Source organism: Sinohyriopsis cumingii, chromosome 10, assembly GCF_028554795.1.
Source record: "Sinohyriopsis cumingii isolate HCF-2022 chromosome 10, ASM2855479v2, whole genome shotgun sequence".
In the NCBI taxonomy this organism is placed as follows: domain Eukaryota; kingdom Metazoa; phylum Mollusca; class Bivalvia; order Unionida; family Unionidae; genus Sinohyriopsis; species Sinohyriopsis cumingii.
Window position 1 is genome coordinate 63,281,747 of NC_142970.1, and position 25,467 is coordinate 63,307,213.

A 25,467-nucleotide genomic window follows, 5' to 3' on the forward strand; every position below is an offset into this window, starting at 1 on the left:
TATCCATATACAAGACATACACAGCTTGTTGAGTAATCTGTAAGATCACTTTAAATAAAAATAAATACAACTAAAAAGATGCTTCACAAACATCAAAGAAGACGTATCTACAAAGTATCCACTGATTTATCACTAAATAAAAAAATGTATTACTTATGTTCAACAATATGTTTCTGAATTATTAACTGCACTGCAGGCAATACACAAGATTGGCAATCAAATGGTTTTATTTCAAATATGCTTAAATTTTAAATTGTACTGCTGATTTAAATGTTGCTGGAGAGGTGTGTTTGTGTTTTGGCTTTTTATCGTAGCTTTAACAATATTTCAGTCATATTGTTATGATGTGTATAGTGGCAGCTTATAGTGATGTCTAGCACTTTGGCATCATTCCACAGACACGTAACATCATGACCCACCCAGTCACATTATCTTGATACCAGCCCAACAAGTCCTAAAACTAACCTCTTAATGCTGATTTTTATCATAGCTTTAACAATATTTCAGTCATTGTGTTATGATGTTTATAGTGACAGCTTATAGTGATGTCTAGCACTTTGGCATCATCCCACAGACATGTAGCATCATGTCCCTCCCAGCCACATTATAATAACAACAGGCCGACCAGTCCTAGCCCTAACATCTTAATGCTGAGCTGGGGTTCAAAAACACATCCTACTGCATCTGAGGCAGACGCTCCAACCACTCAGGCTGCCAGAGCAGTCCTCCTTGTTGGAAACAATTCAATTATCCATACAACTGCTAAAATATGACACTTAAGCAACATCACACATGTTAGTGATTGGAAACTTGCATTTTATTTGGAAGAAAAAAACCCACCCACCCCCTTTGTCGAGAAAACCAATAACTTACCATATACTTTTGCCTTACTGGGCAAGTCAAACTTCAGACTTCATAGATCAAGATCTACCATCACATAATGTACTGGCAGATCAGGGTTGATACAATCTCTTAAGAGTAATCAGTAACACACAATATAAACCCTTATCTGCCAGCTCATTATGAAACTGGAAAGTGTAAAACTTAAACACTGGTCCTAAGCTTGGTTGTTTAAAGAAATACTGAAGGAGATGCACATGAATCCCAAACTGAACACTAATGTTGAGTTTCTATTGCTTGACAAATATGATTCACAACTCTTGACACTTGACAAATAAGATTCACAATTCTTGACAAATATGATTCACAACTCTTGGCAAATATTATTCCCAACTCTTGATAAATATGATTTTCACAACTCTTGACAAATATGATACACAACTCTTGACAAATATGACTCACAACTCTTGACAAATATGATTCACAACTCTTGACAAATATGATTCACAATTCTTGACAAATATCATTCACAACTCTTGACAAATATCATTCACAACTCTTGACAAATATGACTCACAACTCTTGACAAATATCATTCACAACTCTTCAAATAAACAGTTAAAATGCTACTGGCAGATCGGGGTTGATACAATCTCTTAAGAGTAATTAGTAACACACAATATAAACCCTTATCTGCCTCCTCATTATGAAATGAAACTGGAATGTGTAAAACTTAAACACTGGTCCTGAGCTTGGTTGTTTGAAGATACTGAAGGAGATGCACATGAATCCCAAACTGAACATTAATGTTGAGTTTCTATTGCTTGACAAATATGATTCACAACTCTTGACAAATATGATTCACAACTCTTGAGAAATGATTCACAACACCGATTAAATATGATTCACAACTCTTGACAAATATGATTCACAACTCCTTTTAAATATGATTCACAACTCTTCAAATAAACAGTTAAAATGCTATCGTTGTAAAGGTTGAAACAAGTTCTCCTACATATTCATTTGGCAGTATGTTGCAACACTTACCCGTACACCTCATACTGATAGTCAAAGGTGAGTTCTGTACCAGCTGTGATATGCTTGCGTGTGAAAAATCCCACCCTGAGATTACCGTTGACAGTCCACTGAAATGTAAATATGTTGGGAATAACTAACATTTGCATAAAGAAAAAAACAAAACTATTGCAAATGGCACATCTCATTCTATTTCCTCCAAAAATAACCTTGAATTTGATGTGCGAGACTTTACTATTGTATAATGTTTTGTAAAGTTTCGTCAGAATATCTCTTAGGGATTTAATGCAAGTCCAGACAAAAAAAAGCAACAACTTTCATTATCCTTGTCATAACCTTGACTTTGAGGAAGGGGTTATGGATGAATACACAAGACTGTCAAGTTAATAACAGACTAAAGATTCATTAGGAACACCTTCACTGGTTTCAATTTCGTTCACATACATGGATAGAGGTCACTGATGTATCCTCTCCTTTGCCATGACTTTGACCTTCACAAAGACTCTGACCTTGAGGCAAGAAGCATAGCTATGTTATGCAACACACCAACATGATACAAAAGTTTCATAAAATTATAATTAGTGATTCAAAAGTTATACTCTACTCAATAACACGTCACATAATTACATTTGCCCTTGCTGTGACCTTGATTGGAAAGCAGAAAGCTAAGTTAGGTGATACATGACATATATAACTGTCTAAAGTTTCATTTAAATATGTTGAAAATTATACTTGAGGCAAGTGAACATGTCACAGTATTACATCTTCCCTTGCCAAGATCTTGCCCTTGTGGCAGAGGGAACATGTCACAGTATTACATCTTCCCTTGCCAAGATCTTGCCTTTGTGGCAGAGGAAACATTCAGTATTACATCTTCCCTTGCCAAGATCTTGCCCTTGTGGCAGAGGAAACATGTCACAGTATTACATCTTCCCTTGCCAAGACCTTGCTCTTGTGGCAGAGGGAACATGGATAAGGTATGCAACACACCATCTAGACATGATACTGTATATATTTAGCAAGTTTTGTTAAAGCAATTTTAGTGGTTCAATAGTTGTACTCTGGATGGACATACAAGTCTCAATTACATCTTTTTTGATATGACCCTCAACTCTGTGGTAAGTGATGTGTGAGAGAGAGAGAGAGATATACTAGCAAACTTTCATGAAAATCTCATCTCTCCATCTGTTACAAAGCAATAGGACAGACATGTTAGTTGATGGACAAGCAACAGGATGGACATGTTAGTTGATGGACAAGCATGTTGATGGATAGATGGACATCCAACTAAATTGATATCCGATACTAATTTGGAAGAGTTGTATTTGGGTATTTGTATGAATATGAACCAAAAATTAATATTACAGTGCTAAACCTCCCTGCATGTAGTAAGAAAAAACTAATGGACTCAGAAGCCAAAGTGGCTCAGTGGTTATTATAATAGATTTGAGACAATAAAGGGTGACCAATGGATGTGTCCAGGTCAGCTTCCATGGTGTGTCCACCAGCAGGGCACTTTACAACCGCCTGGCACCAAATAACCCACTTGTGTTGGTGTGCCATAAAATATCAGATCAAACGTTTCCTCTACCTAATTAATAAAGCAATTCATTGAAATGTAATTTCATTCCCCTCTTGGATCAATGCCGATCAACAGACATGCAAGACGTTTTGAAATCAGATTTACTGACATCCTTCATTATAAGGAGTAATTTGGAACCTACTGCCACTGAATGTTACAAAAAATACTCAATCACCCACCCACCCACTCAGTATGGTCTCATGCAAGGAATTCAGTATTCCTGTTAGCTACAATTGGAATAGCACAATGTATGAATCTGAGGGATATTAGGTATCTTTAATAGGCCATTCTAATTTTTCATAACTCTCCCCCTTTCATCCCATGAGCAATGTTAATTTTGTTCCCTACATATTCAGCAATGGAAATGGGACTGCTCTTTTGAGGTGCCATGGTTACTGTCTGTACTACTGAAAAAATTAAATTATTTTTCAACAATTTTGTAATAGAATTTGTAAACTGTAATAAGACGATATATTTTTATATTGCATTTTTTTATCATCTATATATGATTGGTGACCTAGTAAAATATACAAGGTGTCCTGCTTAATCATGTTTTTATCTCTCTCCCCTTCTCAGCACCCCCTTCTTTGTTTCTCCTGAAACACTCCAGAAACTTGTGTGTGTGATGTGTGATTTGGATATTTAACGTAAATTTAAAAATACATCAGTCATATCAACACAATGTCTGAAGTGTGGTAGTTATAGTGATGTCTAGCACTGGGGCATCATGCCGCAGACATCCCACCCAGTTACCAGGCCGATCAGTCCTAACACTAACATCTTAATGGTGAGCGCAAAGTGAGGCAGCTGTTGGTACCATTTTTTTAAATCTTTGGTATGACTTCCCCGGGGATCAAACCCTCGACCTCCTGCATCTGAGGCAGATGCCCTAACCACTAGGCCACCGGAACAGTTCCAGAAACTTGTAATGAGATAAATATAATGAGACTTAAATATATGCAATGATGGGAAATAATTGTTACCTTCTGCGTTTCACAGTTGGGATCACAGCTGTGGTTGATATAGCGGGAAATATTTCCTTTATAGGTGGCATCAATGATCTCATCAGAATTCAGTGCCATGAAGTAAAAGTGCTCCTGCCCTTGCTTGGCATACACCTTTGTCCTCTTTTTGAACAAGCTGTAATCTAGGACCTCTCCAAGGTATTCCATCACAAGGCGACCCCTTGAATGAGAGAAATATTCCAAAAAAGTCAATAATTTTGATAAACAGCTATGTCTATTAATTTTGATTTTTCCATAAAAACCAAGTTATCACAAACTGTGTCTTTTTATTTATAATGTAGCTTTAACAATCTGAGTCATATAGTTATGATGTTAGCAGTGCGGCAGTTTATACAGTTGTCTAGCATTGGGGCATAATGCCGCAGACATGTGTTATCATATCCCACCCAGTCACATTATCCTGATAACAGGCGAACCAGTCCTAACTCTAACCTCTTAATGCCGAGCACAAAGCGAAGCAGCTGCAAGAATCATTTTTAAAAGACTTTGGTATGACCTGGCAAGGGTTTGAACCTGTGACCTCCCCCATCTGTGGCAGACACTCTAACCACTTAGGCCACTGGAGTGGTCGATTAAAATTGGCATAATTTAAAAAACACATCATCTAGTCATGATACAAGATTATACCAAGTTTTATTAACATGCCTCAAACAGATAAGGAGATATAAAGAATAAATAAAATTTTCTAACATGGGGAGATCACTAAAAGTGCTGCTCTGACAAAGCTGAAAATCATGTGGGACACAAACTCAGGACTGTCATGGCACAAATGCGTAACAAGTTTCATGAGGATATCTTGAAAGAATCAGAAAGACATTTGGAAGAGGATACAATGTTAAATCACAATACAAAATCACACCATGTTTCATGAAGATAACTCCAAGGATTCATGACATATAAAGTAAATAACACTTTCTTTATTGTTGGATATAACAATGTAGATCCCTGTGACCTAGTTTTGCTCATGGTGAGAAATACCTCTCAAGATCAATGCACTTGTCAAGTTTTATGACTCTACACGAAACAAATGAATTCACAAATGATGCCTATTTCAACAGGAGTCCTTCAGAGGGACTAACACTCTACTATCTGAAAAGAATTTCCTGGGAATTCAAGCTAAGACCATTTCTTCTTTTAACTGCTGAGCAATAAAAACCGTCTTTGAAATTTTTGAGCAACAAGATTTTTAAATCAGCCATTGTTGTAGTCATGTTGGCTGTAAGACTGATACTATTTAGAACAAACCAGACACCATTAAAAGGCTTTTGGTGAAAACCCCCAAGCCAATATGCCCAGCTAGTCAGAAAATTTAGGTTTTCAACATGTTTATTGTGGCAGCCATTTTGGATGTCTGCATTACCACCTTTTAATTTAGGACCAACTAGATACCATGGAAAATCTTGTGGTGAAAACCCTGTGTTGATATGATCATTAATTCTGGAATAGCCATATAAAGACTTTCAAGATGGCCACCATGGAAACCATATCTGAGGTCAGAGCAGCACCATTTTTATTCAGGTCCAACAAGATATCATAATCAGTCTTCTGGTGAACCCCATTTCAACAGGACTTTCCATTTAGAATAACAAGAATTTCTAAATGGCTGACAATGATAGCCAGACTGCATTTCAGACTGGTACACCTCTCCCTCGATAACTCGCGCATAATGGGGTCCACAAACATAGACCGCACTATATGCGGGGGGCTAGTTACCGAGGGACCTCCACAATTTTTTAAAGATAGCTTTGACATCTAGAAAACCGTTGAGGGGAGGCGGCATTAGGGAACTGGGCTGTTTATTGAGTGAATCCTCATTTTACAATCACATCCATAATAATTTTTAGTAATGCGGCACTTTTTCTAATGAAGTTGTTCGTTATTCTGTTTAAATAACATTTATTTTCAAAATGTCCAACATGAAAGATAGTTCCAACTGGTTTCAACAACCATCACATGCATGCGAAAAAATCTGTGTATTATGTCATTGCTTTTTGTTTTCTTGATGAGTCTGGTTCCCGTAGTGGTGTTTAATATTATCCTGCCAAATTGGGAGTCCACAGGGCAGGGAACTAGACTAACTGTTGATACACCACCAAATGAGATTCCTTTTTTCAAAAACATGCGACATTTATTTCGCGAGACAATCGTCTACGTTGAAACTCAATTTTTGTATTGCTCAATTAGTACAATATTGAGGTTGTGAATTAATTAACTGGAATTAATAATGAAACTTCTTATCATCCTTGAGGATATCCCAAATTCAAGAATTCTCTGGAACTCGCTTGCCCACAATGGTCCATATCTGTGAAATCAAGCTCTTTATTTTACGAAGTATTCATTTTGCTTGGCTGCCTTGTTATCTTTGATCACAATTACGAAAGAGTCAGTTAATTTAAGGTAGTTTATGTTACATACACAATAACATTTATAAGTGTTTGATTGATCAAATGAAGTGGGTTCACCCGACATATGACTGGGGCCGTTATATTTTAAGTTTATAGGATTTTCGTGCCTTTTAACTTTTGTTTTATTCAACCTCCTTTATTTGATTCAAAGACATAATTAACATGATAATACAAAGGAGACCAGCTTTTACTTCAGTGCAACAATATAACAAATACTTCTGGAAGTCAGTTATCAAAACACAGTCGGCACTTAGTTAGGTTCTCAGAGAAACGCTCGCAGCTGTTATGGTAGATTGACGCATTTTACGTTTAATTACAAGAGGACACATTGCATTTATGACGATTATACTTAAAAAGAACTAAAATATAGAACTAGAACACAAATTTCAATTGATAAAAAAAATGACTTAGTTTTTAATTTATTTATTATTAAACTCCTCCTGGTGTGAGTGACATTTCCATTGATCGAAATTTCCTTACATATCGTTAACTGCGGTGCACTAGGACTTTTTTGGAAAGAAAATGTAAAAAATCGTATGACCTAATTTTAAATTTCATATTTCATAGTGTTGATTAAAATTTCCATGTCCTATCTACCGTTTTCGACGAGAAAATAAGCGATACATCAAAGTTTCCATTACCAATTTTGATGGCGATTTCCTTCAAGTTGAACAAATAGGGATCAATTTTTGGGGTATTTTCTGGTTTAAAAATTGGAATCCACACTGGACCCCATGTTATATGCACGTATGCGAGTTATCAAGGGAGTATTGTACTATTGTCATTTAGTACCAAAGTTTGTCTTTATAAGGTGAAACAAACGATCCTTACGGTTCTAAGTCCTCTACAGTTCGGAGACCCATGCCCTTCCAGTCTGTTTGAAATGGTTCAACGTTGGCATATTCTTTCTGCAAGAAAAAATAAAGCATAACTATAATTTTGGTAAATAAACACAATCGAATTAACAATTTTATTTCAATAATTTTTCAAAGAGAGAAAGTTTTACGACATTTGCCATCTTTTTGTATATTAAAATTATTCCACAGGAAAGTGGCATACACTTAGCCCTTTTTCCCTCCTCTGTTTCCTTAATGTATCAACCATTTCAACCCATTTTGCAAATTTTATAGTCTACCAGGACAGTGTGAGGGGTATATGTTGCCCTTACATGTATGTTAGGAGTGTGTGTGTGTAATTTCAATGTTTAAAGTAGCTTTAACAATTTTCAGTCATATCACTGTATCATATGTCTGCAGTGTGGCAGTTTATAGTGAAGTCTAGCACAACAGCATCATGCTGCAGACATCTGGCATCATGTCCCACTTAATTACATTATCCTGACACCAGGCCAACAAGTCCTAACACTGACCTGATAAATTAAAGCGGCAAGCGAGGTAGCTGTTAGTAATATTTTTATAAGGCTAACCACTTAGGCCACCAGAGCAGTCTCTTTTTATCTGCATTATAGGCAGTTGGCCAAGAAATCTAGGTCAGTAGGTTGCTCACTGGTGGAATGCCTTTTAATGCTGTTGACTGCATATGTTCTAAAAATGTTTCTATCAGTCTCTCTAGACTTTTTAATCTTCATCCATGTTAGCATTATTTGGCAGACAACTTTCCATCAATGTTGGCCAAATTCTCTTGAACTCTTTCTGGAGATTTGTGTAAATGTTTCTAAACTTAACTGTTATTACTGGTAGCAGCAGATAGATTATCATTTGCATAAATCTTTTCCTTATGTTAAGAGGTTCTTTAAAAGATTTTCAAAGTTGTTCTATTTTAGTAACAGCAGCCATATTTGATGACAGGTAGCCATTATTTGTATCAACTTAAAAGCCCTCAAGCAAAGCTGCTTCCTATCAAATTAGGTCAAATTCAAGAGGTCTTTTGATATGGTGTGGAAGTGATTTTTCACAACTGAGGGCAAATCAACTGAAATTCTACAAATCTTAAAGCCCTTACAGGCTAATTCAAAATTCAAAAATGCCACAACTCTAATATCAAAATACTGTACTGCCAGTATTTAAATGATGGGCTGATGATGGTGAAAAATAAAAAGTAATATTTATATTTTGTAAAAAAGAGGAAAAACTTGTGAATATATGAAGAACATGGCTGAAAACTTAAGTGTCAAAATTCAAACAAATTTTAGTATTTAATTTCAATGCTTTAATATCGTACATTGCAAAACAGATCTGAATTTGGACGTTACCATTCCATAAGCAAGGGGCCACCATGGGCCCATGATTGATCACATCGCTGACACCTGCCTAACAGCTAAAAGAGCAGCTGAAGAACAAAAATGTTATTTGTAAGTTTTCTGTAGATATCTCTTCATATTCTATTGGTACAATGTGTTGTGAAAACAAGTTTCAAAGTTTGCCTATTCTGCATCTTCATCAACTTTTTATGGCACATCAACATCGTTTTAAAACCAGTATGCCAGTATGTTTTCTATCAGTTTTCTTCTGAGAAGAAGTAATCTAAATGTTTTTCTTTTTTTAGTAATGGTAGCCATATCTATATCATGCTGACAACTTGAAGTCCATTGTAATGTAAGGATGCTTTCTGTTAAGAGTCATACACCTGCCTTGTGTGTAATACAGTACTCCTCTGACATTTATTTACATACACCAATAATCTTCTTTCAATGAGAGTGACCCTGACCAATGACCTCTGGACTCCAAATCCAATGACCCCTGGACCCAAAAGCTGGATCCTGATCTGTCATATAGAGATGTTATTGTGCAAAAACAATGTGTTTTTGTTTTGCTTTTTACAGTCAGAGACTTTGATCTTTGGTCAAAAAATCAATAGGCCTCTTCCTGAACCCAACCGCATGCCATCCAAAGGACTGGGCCAAGTATGTGATGCAGAACTAATACTTTTGTATGGAAACTTTTTATTCTTCCAGTCAGTGACACTGACCTTTGATTGTTTGACCCTGATATTGACATAGTTCTTCCTCCTCTAGTGCAAGCCATCCACAAAGTTTGATAATTGTATATGGTGGACAATTCAAGTTACTGTATAGAAACTGACAGACAGACATCATGGCATAATACATAATGCATTCTGCCTAATGATAGGTTCATAAAATCCAGCCGAAACCTTTTCTACTGTTTGTAATTGATGGTGTCTCAGCATTATTCATAGAAGCTTGAAATAACACCATGCCAAGATGCACCTTTTGAGAAGTTGTTTAAAGTTTTTTGTTCCCAGTAACTGTTGCTATAATGAATGACAGACTGACATATACTGAACAAATCTGAAAGAACTTGATTCCAAAATACTCCCCGTAAAATTGTGCGCAAATTGTTCAAGCTGTTTCTGAGAAAACATGTAAATAAATGAATGGATGACAAAGGCAGGATAAAGGACCATAAGTTCACTTGCCCTAAATGTAAATTCAGCAAAATATGTAGTGATTTACAGTTCACCTAATTTCTGATTATTGGCTCATTATCAACTGGTATAAATAGAAGCAAACTGACTTACTCTCTGAAAACGCCTATTGGTACAGTATTCTCCACATGGACATCTTGACCCACTAAAATGGAAGAAAAATAAATCAGACAATAAATATAACACCATCTCCCCAATCCAGTCCTGGGTGGCGATATAACAGACACCAGTAAGAAGTTGTGTTCTGCTGACCTTGTCATTCACCAAGTAATGGACATCTTTCAAATTTCTTAAAGTGACATGCATCGTTACTATAACAAATTGATATCACTGTCATTATTTCCCTTCAGAAACATTTTTGCTTTGGTTTTAAATAACACTGTCAGTGGCAATTTCAAAGGGAGATAACTATCAGGTTGAATCAGTTACCTAAATCGGAGTTGTCTCCACTGACATATATAAAACTAAACTGAAAGGGCAACACGTGTATTTTGTTACTAATTTTAGCACAACTATAGACTAAGATACTAGTATTAGTAACATAAAGTATGTCTGTAAAATGAGAATGGATGCCAAGTCATAGATATAGAGGGACTGAAAAACTTCCAAGTTTGTCCTATCCAATCATGCACAATGACATGGCATGAGAACCAAATTAATGGTCAGGAACTTTTCATGGCCTTGTATATACGAATGAAGCTCGACTTCTTGAATGGGAATGTTTAATATGGAATGGTAGCTTCAAGACTTTTCTTCTTATTTGTATTTTCCTTTTGAAAATTGTTTATATTTATGCCTTGACAAAATGTAGAACAAATCGCTATATCTTGGAGTATCCAAATGGGCTACCTGAATTCAATACATGGTGAGCAAGACTCAACATTTGCCCTTGGAATAGCCAAATGGGCTACCTGAATGTAACATGTGGTGACCAGGACTCAACAGTTGCCCATGGAGTAGCTAAATGGGCTACTTGAATTTAACATATTATGATCAGGACTCAACATTTGCCCTATGACTTGAGGCACAAGATATGTCAAAACTACCATTCATTTTACTAAAAACTAATATAACAATGCGCTGCCTCACCATTCTATGAAGAGCATCCGATTAAGACAATCATCCCCACAGGCTGGTATACCATTCTCTCTCTCTTCCTTGGAGGTTGAACAATCGCAAACCATTCTGCGTACTTCTCTCATCTGCTTGGACTGGCGCCTATGTAAAAAAGAAAACAACAAACAAGTGTTCAAAGAAATGTTGCTTCCTCATGCTGCATCTAAGTTGATCTTGTATTATTCCCAAAACAGGATTCGATACCACACATGAAGACAGTTTTCTGTTATTTTTGTTTTTCATGTACTGTGAAAGTTCTCTTAAGAATGATCTATTTTACAACAGTATTTGTTTTCAAAATTGACATTTTTTAACTAAAACCAGGGACATCAAGATCACCCCTAAACTGAAAGGTACTCATTTTTTGGCACAACTCTTAGCCGTGATGATCAATGCATAGACAAGTTATTTAAAAGGAGCACTATGAACAGGGTCAATGAGTCCAACAATGAGGGGCTATAACTCTGTTGGACAGTGATGCATAAAGTAGAGAATCAAAATCTGGCAAGGTCTCTCAATGTCAAGCACTGGGTTAAAAAGTGACTACTTTTAGCAACAAGGCAAGTGACCTGCAACTGGTACTTCTCCTGGATAAATAATACACCATACAAAATGCCACCCATCCAAAGGTGTGATGTGATTCTGATTTTTAATGTAGCTTTAAAAATAATTCAGTCATATCGCTATGATGTCTGCACTGTGGCAGTTTATAGTAATGTGTAGCACTGGGGCATATTGCCACAGACATGTAGCATGATGTCCCACCCAGTCACATTATCCTGACACCAGGCCGACCAGTACTAACACTAACTTCTTAATGCTGAACACCAAAAGAGGCAGCTGTTAGTACCATTTTTTTTGAAGTCTTTGGTATGACTCAGCCAAGGATCGAACCCACGACCTCCTGCATCCAAGGCGGCCACCCATCCAAACAACCAGCACCTGATGAAACTGACAACCTTCCTTGGTCACCTCTTGTAAATACAAGCAAAGTAAAATTTTCTAGCAATGAGGATGCAGAATGCAGTCAAACTCTAGCAAGGTCTCATTAATATTATGAAACACAAATTTTGGAAGAAAACCAACAGTATTTGAAAGAGTTATTATGGACATTAAAAAAATGGAGTAAATCTAACTATCAGGGATGATTAAGATGTGTACACAGGCACAGCAGTAATTTCTAGCATACAAGGACAGAACATAAAGAACCTTGAAACTATTGCCAACTCCATTAGGAAAGTAATACCTATGCCACGGCATTCAGTGGTAAGAAAATAATCAAACAAATACCTCTCAGTAAGGTAGATGCTATCCTCAATCGTCTCAAAATTGTTCTCTCCTTCAGATTTCAGCATGTCCTCCTCTATTATGGCAGCCTTGAGCTCCAATTTTGAAGGCTTTCTCTCCCTTAAATCATTCTTTGGTGGTGGAGGTGGAGGTGGTGGAGGTGGTGGTGGAGGTGGTGGTGGTGTGTCTGATGTTGTTTCAACCTTTTCTGCCTCACTTGCACGCCTCCATCTTGACTTAACTTTCAACAATTTGTCACCTGTTTCAGAGGATGCCGATGGTGGTGTAATTTCACTTTGATCAGAACTTGTTGCTGCAGCTGGCTCAACAGAATACATCTCTTTTTCACTATAAGCTTCTGTTGAGGAGATTTCAGCCTTTGCTTCAACAATATTAGTTAGCTTGGCCTTAACTTGCGATGCATATTCAGACTCTGTCCCTGGCACTACCTTGGCATCTGATGAGCTAGTGACAGGTGATTCAGTGACATCAACCGTGGCCAAGTTCACCTGTGGTGTAAATGGACTAGTCAAATCTTCAGTTGCAGCTGAGGCATTTACAGGGACCGTAACTTGAGGCTGATGACGAGGTATATTTGCTGGTAACATTGGTAGTTTTCGATGAAGCCCTTTCTCTTTGGGTGGTCCATGAGAAGGTGGCTCTGGGATGCCTCCATAATAACCAGGATCCATATTAACTCCATAGTGTGGTGGTCCATACTGATCTGAGTATGGATTTTCATATGGAGGTCCCATAGGATACATCTCTGGTTGGCCCTCTTGATATGACATCTGAGGACCTCCCATGTGTGGCAATGGTGGTGGTGGTGGTGGCATTGGTGGTAGTGGCTGATGTGGTGGTGGTGGTGGTAGTGGCTGTCGTGGTGGTGGTGGTAGTAGTGGCTGTCGTGGTGGTGGTGGTAGTGGCTGTCGAGGTCGTGGTGGCCCAGGTGGACCATGCAGAGGAAGTGGTCCAGATCCAGGCATATGAGGTGGTACCATGTGCATTGGTGGCCCTGGCACAGGAGGCATTGGTCCTTGCATCTGTGGAGGGGGTCCTTGCATGCCAGTTGGTGGATGTGGTAACAGACCTGGATGCGGCATTTCATATCCTCCACTTCCAGTTGGCATCCCTTGTGGTGGACCACTCGGGGGAGGAGCAATGTAGCGCTGCCGATTCCCTGCATAATTGGGATCCATGTGATATGGTTGGTTGACCTGATTCATAAAAGGAGCATTTGGATTTCCAGGAAATGGTGGTACTTGTGAATAAAAGTCAGTTCCAGCTCCATATTGCATTTGAGATGGGTTTGTTGGATATCCATAGCTTTCTGAAGCTGCACCATGGTATATACTTGTAGGAACTGGCCCCATTGGATACTGAGGTGGATTAGAATTTCCATATGGACTTTGCTGGACCTGTTGGGCCGATTTGACCCGGCTGAGCTGCTGTCCAACAGCAACCAGTTCATCTAAAGCAGTAGGCTTTCCCTTCATCTGAGCATTCAAGGCCTGAGCTGCAGCAGCTAACAAAGCATCACCTGGTGTTGGTTTATTTATCTTCCTTGACAAAACTTTCTCAAATTTTTTCCAGTTTGGTTCAATGACAGGTTTCTTGAGGCTAGCTTCCATTTCAATCTTCGGTTTTTCTTTTTCCTCTTTTTCCTTTTCTTCTTCCCTCTTTTTATCATCATCTCTTTCCTTTCTATCATATCTGTCTTCATCTTCCCTCTCTCTTTTCCTGTCCGGATGTTCCTCATCTCTGCTATGCCTATCTCGGTCATGGTCATTAACTCTTTCTCGTTCTCTTGGTCGTTCAAAGCTTCTACTCCTGCTGCGGCTTAAACTTCTTGATCTTCTCCTCCTATAGTGATCCTGTTTGTCTTCATAATCTTTTGAGTGTCTCTCGTGATGATCTCTATCGCGCCTGTCTCGTTCATAGTCACGACTATGTTCCCTACTTCTCTCTCTCTCTGGACTCCGGTCTCTGTCACGACTGAGATCTCTATTCCTATCTTGGCTTCTGTCCCACTGAGGACTCCTGCTTCTGTCTCGACTCCTCCCTCTTTCACGACTTCTGTTTCTCTCACTTCTAACCCTCTCCTGACTTCTATGTCTTTCACGACTTCTTCTTTCTCGGTTTCTATCACTTTCTCTACTCCTGATTCTCTCTCTCTCGCTGCCTCTTTCTCGACTCCTGTCCCTTCTTTGCTTTCGGTCTCTTTCACGACTTCTTTCCCTGTCTCTACTCCTATCATGTCTTGATCTTTCTCTTCTGCTTTTATGCCTGTCTTCTTGTCTGTCATCATTATTCCCATCTTTAACATCCCGACTCTTTCTATCATAATCTCGCTCTCTCTTCTCATTTTCCCTAGATTTCTTGTCTTCTTTTTCCTGACTAACTGCTTCCTGATCATTTTTATGTGTATCTGCAGGAACAAGCCTCTCTGTTGGAGTTACTATGGTTGATATTCCTCTTCCTTGTTCTTCAGTCCATTTGCTGACAAGTACTTTAATGCGACCAACTGGCTCTGACTCCTGAGATGTAACCTCACTACTTTCAGTATTTGCAATCTCCAGATCTCTCAAAATAGACAGTTTGCGCTTCTCCAAACTTTCCAATTCTTCATGATCAATTTTGGCAATGTCAAACTCTCCAAAGGCTGTTGCCTCAATCAAATGCCCCCTGCTAACAATTGGAATTGCTTTGCCTTCTCCAGTAATAATGGAATTCAACTCATGGCCTTCACTAGTTGTTGTTCTTTGTATAATAGGAATGGCCTGTCCTTTGCTTTCTGCACAACTTCCCACCACAGTAATTCCCTGGATGTTCTGTGGTACACTAGCATTCATAGTTCTTTTAAGTTGTGTCGGAGTTGCAGACCCAAGTGTTGGAATAGGATGAAACTTTTCCAGGTTTCCACTCTGAACAGTTGGAATTGGCTGACCACCAGCATGTCCATCAGCAGATTTTGTCTTCGAGCTTTCTGCTGTGTGTTTAGACAGCATAGCCTGCCGAGGCAGCAGAACAGGAATTTTCTTAGGTTGGAAGACCTTTTCAGTGTTTGCCAAATCATCTAATGATTTGTCAGGCATGGTCATTATAATATTGGAAAGTTCAGATTCCAAATCTGCTTTGGTCAGAACTGATGATGATGTTTTGGGTTCAGCATAACTTTCAAACCCAGCAGCTATTGTTTTTAAGGAGTCTCTTGCCTTTAGCTTCAATGAAAACTTTGAAGGTGATTTGGAATCATTTTCACCACTGGAGACATCATCATTAAATACTGATGCAACACTCTCAGAAGATAATGATGATGTAACAACTTTCTCTGACTGAGGTGTTAAATAGGTTCCAATAGTTTTCTGATCTTCAGATGGTGGTGGTGGCAGCAGTGGTGATGATGTGGAAGCAACAGAATGTACTGTCTTACTACTGGCTCCTACACTACTATCAAAGATTCCCTCAAACATGTCATTTACAGGAAGGTACCTCAATGAAAGTGATTCTTTTGTTCGAGGCACATTACTTGCAACTTCACTGCAATTAGCTGGAACTGAATCTTGAATGGGAATGGGTGCTATCTGAGTGGTTTCTTTTGATCCTACAGAAGGCAATATTTCCCTGTTTGATGCTGAAGAATGTTTTTGCAAGGTCTCTAAATGAATATTGGGTTCACTGATGCATAATCTCTGCTCAGGCTCAGTAACCTTTGGGATAAACATGACAGCTTCCATGGATGTGTCAAAAGCCTGGTTGCTAAGGATCTCCTTAGTGATGACTTTTATTTCACCTTTAGAAATGTCTTGTGTTTGAATCACATCATTTCCCGCTTGATCTTTCATTCCTGCAGCATTAGTAACGACTAATTTCATTTCCACCGAGGTAGATGCTAAATCATCTGTCATATCACCGTCTTTTTCTTCCACATCATCCTCTGCTATACCTTTGCATTGGACAGGATGACGTTCTTCCATGTTTTCCACTTCCAAGGAGGTCTCTTCAAATCCCTGTGACGGTAATTCTGAAGTGCTCTTCCTCACACTCATTTGATCTTCACCACTACTGATCATGTCCACTGATTTGGCCAAATGTGACTGAGAAAACAAAGATTTCTGCGAGTCTCTACTCACCACCTGCTCATCCATGAATGACTTCTTGAGTTCATCTAATTCCTTTTCACCAGAATTTATTGATTCCAGATTTCTGTCTACAAGAAATTCATCATTACTTGGATCCTTTGGAACATTCTCACAGACTATTGATGAAGCATCGCTGCTGTCTCCAGATTCAGATTCTTTCAAAGAGGAAGACCTCCTGGAACGTCCCATTCCTTTGCGACCTGGCATTTCCTTAGACATAACCGGTGGCAAGACAACATTTTTTAAAGCAGCCTCACGTCGAGTTAGACGTCTCGCTGGAGTGGGAGCTAGAGATTCTGTTTTATGTCCTTTCCTGCTACTTGATTTTATCAGTTCCATTTCAGTGACCTCCTTTGCTGAGGTTGGAGACTCAGACTGTTCCTCAGATGCTGGACCACTTGTTTCTGATTTGGATGAATGTGATGATCTACTTCGACCTCTCCTGTGTCCTTTTCTCAAGGTCTGCTGTTTCTCTACCTGCACCGTATCATCAATACATTCAGTTTCATCTTCCTGAACCTTTGGCATCCTGTCCTGTCCTGATGTATCTGCAGACCTGGTAATCTGAGTCTTTGCTTCTGTGATCTGAACAGTTTCTGTGGTTGATAAAGACCAAGTCTGAGGATTGAGTTTTGAGGAAGACTTGGAAATTTCTTTCTCAGCATGTCCAAGATCTTCCTCAGGGGAATCATCAACAGATCCCATACCAGCAACATTTCCTCCTGACCTTTTTAGTACATTGTATGTACTAATCTTTGCTGAACCTTTTATCACCAATTTAACCTTTGATCTTCCCAATGCCGACTCATTCTTATCTGGTGTCTCTTTTTTATCAACTTCACTGGAAAGAAGTGCAGACTCTTCTTTTGTTTGTTCGGATTCCGTGTCAAAAGGACTTTCTCTGGCTGGGCTGAGAGTTACATCTGCCGGATCATACAAATCTGCTGGATCGTAGAGATCACTCGCAATGTGGCATTCTTTTTCTTTTTCCTTTGACAAATCCAACTTTTCCGCAGTTTTATCTTTCCCTGTGCTATCTGCACGAGACAAGGAAGCATTCTGAGCTTTTGGAGGAGGAACTGGTGAGGGAGGTGGGACAATCTGTGGTGAAGGCACAGGGCCTGGTGGCGGTACTGGGAGTACAACAAATGGCTGAGTGAGTGTTGAAAGCACTGGAGGTACCACAGGCTGTTTCAATGACTGGGAATGTCCAGCTGAAGAAACTGGAACTGGTGATGGTGATGGAACTGAAATCTGTGGCATCAACTGCAGTGGCATCTGAGCAGACGACACTGTAAAATGTGGGTGAAGCATCTGTGACTGTACTGGTGGCACATCCTTAGTAGCCAATCCTGATGTCACTGGTTTGGATGAAGACACTGCAGCTGCTGACTGGGTTAATGCTGCTGCATTCAAGGATGATGTAAATTTAAGGGGCTGAGATGATGTAGTTGCCCTAGAATATGGAGGAGGCACAGGTGCAACTGATAATGGAGGGGGAACTGGTGATGGAGTATGAGCTACAGCTACACTGCTTTGAGGTGAAGTAGCTAGCAGTATACTGCTTGGAAATCCCCGTTCTTCCCCTCTGTTGGAGGGCAAACACTGTAGCTCAGTAGTACCCTCAGCATTAGAATTTGAGGCAGTTTGTGACTGACCAAATTCACTTCCTGAATAAATCTGCTGATCTGGCTTGATTATGGTTTTTGAGCTAAACACTGGGAGAGGTATTGTTCCAATTGCACTTCGTCTTGATAGCATGCCAACATCTCCAGGTTTAGTACTTGATATATTTATTTGGTTTGCAAATTCCATAGGGGATTTTTTCTCCATTTCAACTGTCGCCATTTTCTCACTGTCTTGCTCCTTCTCTATTCCTGGTAATGGTATACTTAACAAAGTAGTCTCCCTTTCTCCCATATTTTTTTCTGTGTTAGTATATTCTGAATTTATGCCATCCACCATGAATGCTGCATTAGTCTGTTCCTGCTCCTTCTTTCCAGAGGCATGATTTTTACTGGATAAAACATCTCCTTTTGCACCAATTATTGTATCAGTCTTTTCCACTGAGGCAGTTTCTTGTGAAATCAAGTTTGTTTCAACCTGAATCTCTGCTAAGAGGTCTTGGTCATTATCAATGTCCATATCCTCAACTTCATGGTCATCATTCACATCATAATTACTCATAATAGAACTTAATGCTGAAGACGGACACACTGTTTTTTCTCCCGAATCCTTTGTTGTCTGACAAGAAAACTTTCCAGGATCTCTTATCTTGGATGACTCTGTTTTTGACTTCTTGCTGTCCATTTTTTGTTTCTCTTCATCTGAGTCATAATCAAGTCTGTGGCTCACAGGAAATAACCTCTCCTTCTTTTTCACTTCGTCCTTCTCTTCAAAACCAACCTTTCTTTCCTTGGTGTGTGAATGTGAAATTTCTACCATTTCCAGACCAGCACTAAGTCTTCTGTGTACTGATATTTCTTCATCTACTTGAACAAAATCAGAGGAGGCATCAGTGTAACTGGATTCGTCTACAGACTCCTTAACTTTATCAGAGAAAAGCTTTGAGCCATCTTCATTTGACTCAACCACATGCCTGCCAGAATCTTTTCTCTTTTTTATTTCTCGATCCTCAATTTGCCTATCTAATGCTTCTAGCTCCCGTAGGAGACGGGCTCTCTCTTCCTGTCGTCTTAAACGAATTTCTTCCTCTTTGCTTACTTCTTTTTCGACACACTGTCCTTTATCTGTCTGTTTGGGATCACCTTCCACTCTAGGCCCTTCCAAGATTTTGGACTCCCTTCTCAAGCCCTCCTCATCACTATCATCACCCTTGCTGTGATCTTGTCTATTGGATTTCTTCGTACTCAACTTGGATGCTTTTCTTTCAGCCTCTATATCCTGACTATCTGAACTGCTGCTGCTCTTCCTCTTGTGCTTATCTTTTTTCTTGTTCCTTTCTCGGGACTTTTTCCTTCTAGTATCTCTTGATCTACTCGACTGAGAATAGCTAGATCCATCACTAGACTGGTCTCTACTGCTACTTCTTTTGATAGGTCTGGATTTCTTTTTAGTCTTCTTGGACTTGGACTTGTCTTCATCACTATGTCTATCTCTGCTAATACTAGGACTGGACGAGCTAATTTCATGCATGGACTTGGTCTTTGCACTCTCTTCACTACTTAATACATCTCTTCTACTTTGTCTTTGTGTTGATGAACTTACCATAACATCCTGTGACTTCTTTTGTTTTTGAAATTTTTCATCACTGCTATCTATACTGCTACCACTATCAGTGAAATCTTGCAGTTGTGACTTTTTTGACCTATCCTCACCTGGTCTCTCAAGACATTCAGATACTGTCTTACCACTTTCCTTGGATTTTCTGTCATCCTCATCAGTGCCTGAATCCTTGGCTTTACCTTTTTCTTTTTTCTTGGATTTCTTCTTTTTCTTTTTCTTTTTGGGTTTGTCCACATCGGATTCTGAATCACTGCTGTCCTTTTTACTCTTCTTTCTGTCCTTTTTATTCCTAGTTTTTTTCCCTGATTTTGATGGTTGCTCAGTTCTCTTTTCCTTTACAGTTGTCTTAACCTCCAAGTCCTCAATAGCTTTTGTATCTCCTTTAGTCTTTCCACTGCTAACTTCTGTCATATTTCCTAACTCTGCTGGTATTGTTTCATCTTCCATATCAACTGCCATGTCAACACTCTTGTTTTCATCATCAGCCTCCATACTGTCTTTTCTCACTGAATCAAATACTTTTTTCAGAATCCCTTGGTCATCCTTTTTCTCCTCTTGAACAACACCCTCCAAGTCCTTTTGAAATTCAGAAATTTCTTTACTTCTGAGACCTTCCTGTAAGGCATTTTCAGCATCTAAATTTTCATCTCTGCCTTCATTCCATGCAGATTTCCTCTCCTGATTTGTAAGATCTTTAGTCTTGTCCACAGAAACAGATCTCACCTTTTTGCTCCCTCTCTCACTTGATTTTGACCTCTCTCTATCTTTTCTTTCCTCAGACAAGGACCTCTTCTGATCAAGACTGTCTCTTGACTCTGATCTCACCGACAGGGACCTTTGTCCATCACTTCTCTCCCTGGATGAAGATCTTGTTCTATCTAGTTTTTCTTTGTCTTTTGATGGAGACCTAGTTCTTTCTCTTTCTTTGTCAGTTGTGATGTTCAGACTAGCTACATCCTTTGAAGACCTTGTTCTGTCCTTTGCTTTCTTGCTTGTGGTCGATAACAGTGACCCTTTTCGGTCTCGATTTTCCTTTTCTCTTGATGAAGATCTTGTCCTGTCCTGTCTTTCTGTTTCTCTAGATAAAGATCTTTTGCTTTGCTTTTCTCTATCCCTAGTTAAAGATCTAGTTCTATCCCTTTTCTCCTTGTCTTTGGATGAAGACCTTCCTTGTCTGACTGTATCCTCTGATGGTGATCTCGTTTGTTTGTCTCTATCTCTTGAGGTGGATCTTGTGCTACCTCTCTTTTTCTTTCTTCTATCTCTTGATGAGGATCTCTTTCTCCTTCTGCTACCTTTGTCTTCTGAGGATGAACGACTTCTATCTTGTTTATCTGTATCTCTCGACAAAGATCGCATTCTCCCCTTTTTGACTCTCTCTTTAGAAGAAGACCTAGATCCATCAGGTCTATCTCTTGATGATGATCTCTTTCTGTCTTTCCTCTCCCTGGAAAATGATGACTTAATGTCTCTTTTCTCTTCTGATGCTGATGCAGATCTCCTTTTATCTTGCCTTATTCTGTCCCTGGAAACTGATCTAGTTCGATCTAGTTTTTCTTTTTCTTTAGACATGGATCTTCTTCTTTTCGTCCTATCCCTAGATAATGACCTCCTTTCATCTTTTCTATCTCTCTCTTTGGAAAATGACCCAACTCGTTTATCCCTGATCTTTGACCCAACCTTTGACTCAGATTTTTTCTTCTCTTCTCCATCTCCATCTTTAGATCTTGATGACTGCTCTTTTCCCAGCCGATCTCTGGAGGAAGATCTTGCTCTGTCCTTTTTATCCTTTTCTCTTGAAGCAGATCTCTTCCTATCATGCTTCACTGTATCATCTTTTAAGTCAAAATTTTCCTTCTTGTCCCGATCTTGTGGTACACATGTGACTGACTTTTCTTTTTCTTTCTCCTGCTCTTCACTAATTCTCTCTTGACTTCTATGCCTATATGGCCTGTAACTAGCAGAATCTTTTTTTTGAGATTTATCTTCCAAGATATTTTCGATTGTTGAGCTCTTTTCCACATCTTTATGTGGACCTGATCCTTCTGATAATGCCGCTTCTGCTTTTGCCTCTTGGTCTAACATTTTTTCCAGATGCTGAACAATTTCCATCGGTTTCAGACCACGAGACTTTAAATCATTTGCAACTTCTTTTAATCTCTCTAAGACAGCCTTGGATGGATGCCTGGTTTGTATGAGTTCCACATACCTCTGCATGGCAACTGAACTGAAATCAAATTCATCTTCATCTGCTCCAGGTTTGTAAAGTTCAGATTTCTTGCTCTGTGACTTCCCCTTCACAGGTATTTTCTCATCAGCAACACCTTTCTCCTTTTCTTCCTCTTTTGCAAAAGCAAATACATTTGACTTTGATTTCAAACTGACAGTCAATTTTCCAACACCTTGACCTTTGAGTTGTATGGGAACCCTTCCTTTCATCAGCGAAGATACTGGCTGATGTTTGACCTTGCCTTGTTCGGGATCAGTTTCCACATCAAAAAGGTTTTCAGATGGCTGTTCAGCTTTCATTTTCTGCTTCAGTTTGAATTTCTCAAGAAGCTGAGATGCTGTGACCTTTTCTGGTTCTTTCTTTTCTTGCTTTTCCATTTCCTTCTTTTCTGACTCTGTCTTTTGTGTGACTGATTTCTCTGAGGATGAGATTGTATCTTTTCGAGACTGCTCCATCTGTCCAGCACCATCTGCTCCCTGATCATCTGAAGACTGTATTTCCATGTCTTCAACAGACACAAGTTTTGATATTTGATCTGTAGATGGTGGCATGGATGACAATGGAAGAGGTGGTGGAGGTACAGATAAAAGATCAGTGATGGTTTCTGAAGCAGGTACAGCATTATCCACAGGCACAGGCATGGGAGGTAGAGGAACACTATCCAGATCTACTTCTTCAGTTACTTGTTTGTCTTGTCTCCGTTTTTTGCGACTTTTTTTAGATTTTCCTTCTGAAACCTCTACAGTCTCAGCAACCTCACCAACTGATGGGTCCATAATCTGCTGCTGAGTATCAATCATGGAAGGAAACGGTATAGGCTGGAATCCTTGAGGCAGCTGAGGTGTTACAAAATGTGGCACAGATTGATCCATCATAACTGCTGGAGGAGGAGCTGACAGTTGAGAATTATTTACCATGTTTGGCACTAGGAAGCCTTGATTAGGCATTGGATTCATTGGACCTTGAGGCATATTGCCAGACATAAATACACTACTCTCTGTCCCAGGCATTCCTCGATTTGGAGCAAAAGGCAGGTTTCCAGGACCAGACATATCATTTCCCATTCCTGGCATTGATCCCTGATGTGGAAACATCTGTCCAAAATTAGGGCCATTTGGTCCTTGATTTGGAGTATACAAATTGTTTGCATGACCAGGCATGTCATTTCCCATTCCAGGTACTGGTCCCTGGTGGGAGACCATCTGTCCATAATTTGGAACATTTGGTCCTTGATTTGGAGTGAATGGCATGTTTCCATGACCAGACGCATCATTTCCCATCCCTGGCATTGATCCCTGATGTGGAACCATGTGTCTGAAATTAGGACCATTTGGACCTTGATTTGGAGTGAATGGCATGTTTCCAGGACCAGACATATCATTTCCCATCCCAGGCATTTGTCCCTGGTGTTGGACCATCTGTCCAAAATTAGGACCATTTGAACCTTGATTTGGAGTGAAAGGCAGGTTTCCAGGACCAGACATATCATTTCCCATCCCAGGCATTTGTCCCTGGTGCTGGACCATCTGTCCAAATTTCGGGCCAGTTGGTCCTTGATTTGGAGCAAAAGACCTGTTTTCAGGACCAGGCATCTCATTTCCCATCCCAGGCATTGATCCCTGATGTGGGACCAGATGTCCAAAATTGGGCCCATTGGGTCCTTGATTTGGAGCAAAAGACCTGTTTTCAGGACTGGGCACATCATTTCCCATACCAGGCATTGGACCTTGGTGTTGGACCATCTGTCCGAAATTAGGGCCACTTGATCCTTGATTTGGGTTAAACTGTCCACTATTTTCCATTCCAGGTGGTCTGAAATTAGGATGCATCTGTCTAAAATTAGGGCCACTGGAAGCTGACATTTGGTTAAATGGTGGACCACCTTCCATCCCTGGTGGTCCGTGTCTTATACCCATCTGCCTAAAAGTTACACCATTCGGTTCATGATTTTGGTTAAATGGTGGCCTATTTTCTATCCTTAATGGCCCCTGGTTAGGTGTCATCTGTCCAAAGTTTGGACCTGCTGGTCCTTGGTTTTGATTAAACTGTCCAAATTTTTGATTTGGTGGCCCTGGGGGCCCATGTTGTGGCATGACATGTGACATTGGTGGCCCAGGTGGCCCATGATTTGGGCGAAGCTGGTTTTGCCCAGATGGGCCTGGAGGTCCATGATTTGGTGCAAGTGACATGGGAGGTCCTTGAGGTCCTTGGTTTGACCTCATAGGGCCATTTGGGCCCAGATTTGGTGGTGGGCCTGACTGATGCATTTCCAAGTTCATTGGTCGAATCTGATTTGGCCCCATTTCCATTGGATGTGAAGCTCCACCTCTCACTGCTCTTCTACCCCTGCCAACTAGGTTGGGAGGGCCAGAATCTTCTGTTGGATTATGCATAAATGGTTCATCCATCCCTGGCCTGAGACCCTGCATGCCCTGGAATCTCATACGTGGTTCTGCTTCTTGTTTCTCCATATCAGGACCAGATCTAGGTTGGAACTGTTCAAATCTTGAGTGTCGCCTACCACCTCTTCTTCCTCTAGGCCTTCTCTCATTCCATGAACCTCCATGATGGAATGAATCGTCCATATTCTCTTCATCACCATCAAATCGTGGAGTATGTTCTCTTGTGTCAACAAAGGGATCAAACTGAACACCTTCATTGTAAGAATATTGAGGTTCTGCATCTTCAAAATGGTATGGTTCATCATCTTCATCCCGAGTTTCCTGTTTCCACATGTCAACTGGATCTTCGCTGTCACTCTGAACCTAAAAATAAATTATCTTTTTTGATTACAAATACAAGGACCAAGACTTAATATTTGTTTCAAAATGGCTCGTTCTGTTCATCATACAAATTTTAGGGTGCTTTGTGCATGGAAGGAGTGATGTGATGGCAAAATATAATGTGACATAAATCTTTGACATCCAGTCAAGATATCCCATGACCCTCTTTTCTCCCTAATAAAGCCATCTCCCTTTACATCATCTATTTTCTAACAGACTAAATTCTTCCATTCCTTAGCAGACATTACACAGTATGGCCATGTCAGCCAAACAGTCAGCCAGGAACTTCATGTCAAGACCACCATTAAAAAATTGCTGAAAAACTTGAAATTTCTTCCCATCTTCCCATGCTGTTGAATTTGTAGCTATAG

The 25,467-nt window shown here is 39.6% G+C and overlaps 1 protein-coding gene across 3 annotated transcripts in view; it reads right to left on the bottom strand.

Moving 5' to 3' along the window:
* The window catches only part of LOC149790261 (uncharacterized), a 100,918-nt gene that overhangs the window by 40,286 nt on the left and 35,165 nt on the right, over positions 1–25,467 (bottom strand). For all 3 annotated transcript variants that reach the window (XM_089972302.1, XM_089972300.1, XM_089972301.1), the window contains exons 4-9: positions 12,699–25,078; positions 11,382–11,510; positions 10,386–10,437; positions 7,719–7,795; positions 4,441–4,642; positions 1,888–1,985 (exon numbers count right to left, since the gene is read on the bottom strand). In XM_089972302.1, the coding sequence (XP_089828428.1) occupies positions 1,888–1,985; positions 4,441–4,642; positions 7,719–7,795; positions 10,386–10,437; positions 11,382–11,510; positions 12,699–25,078 (12,938 nt within the window). The remainder of the gene's footprint in view (positions 1–1,887; positions 1,986–4,440; positions 4,643–7,718; positions 7,796–10,385; positions 10,438–11,381; positions 11,511–12,698; positions 25,079–25,467) is intronic.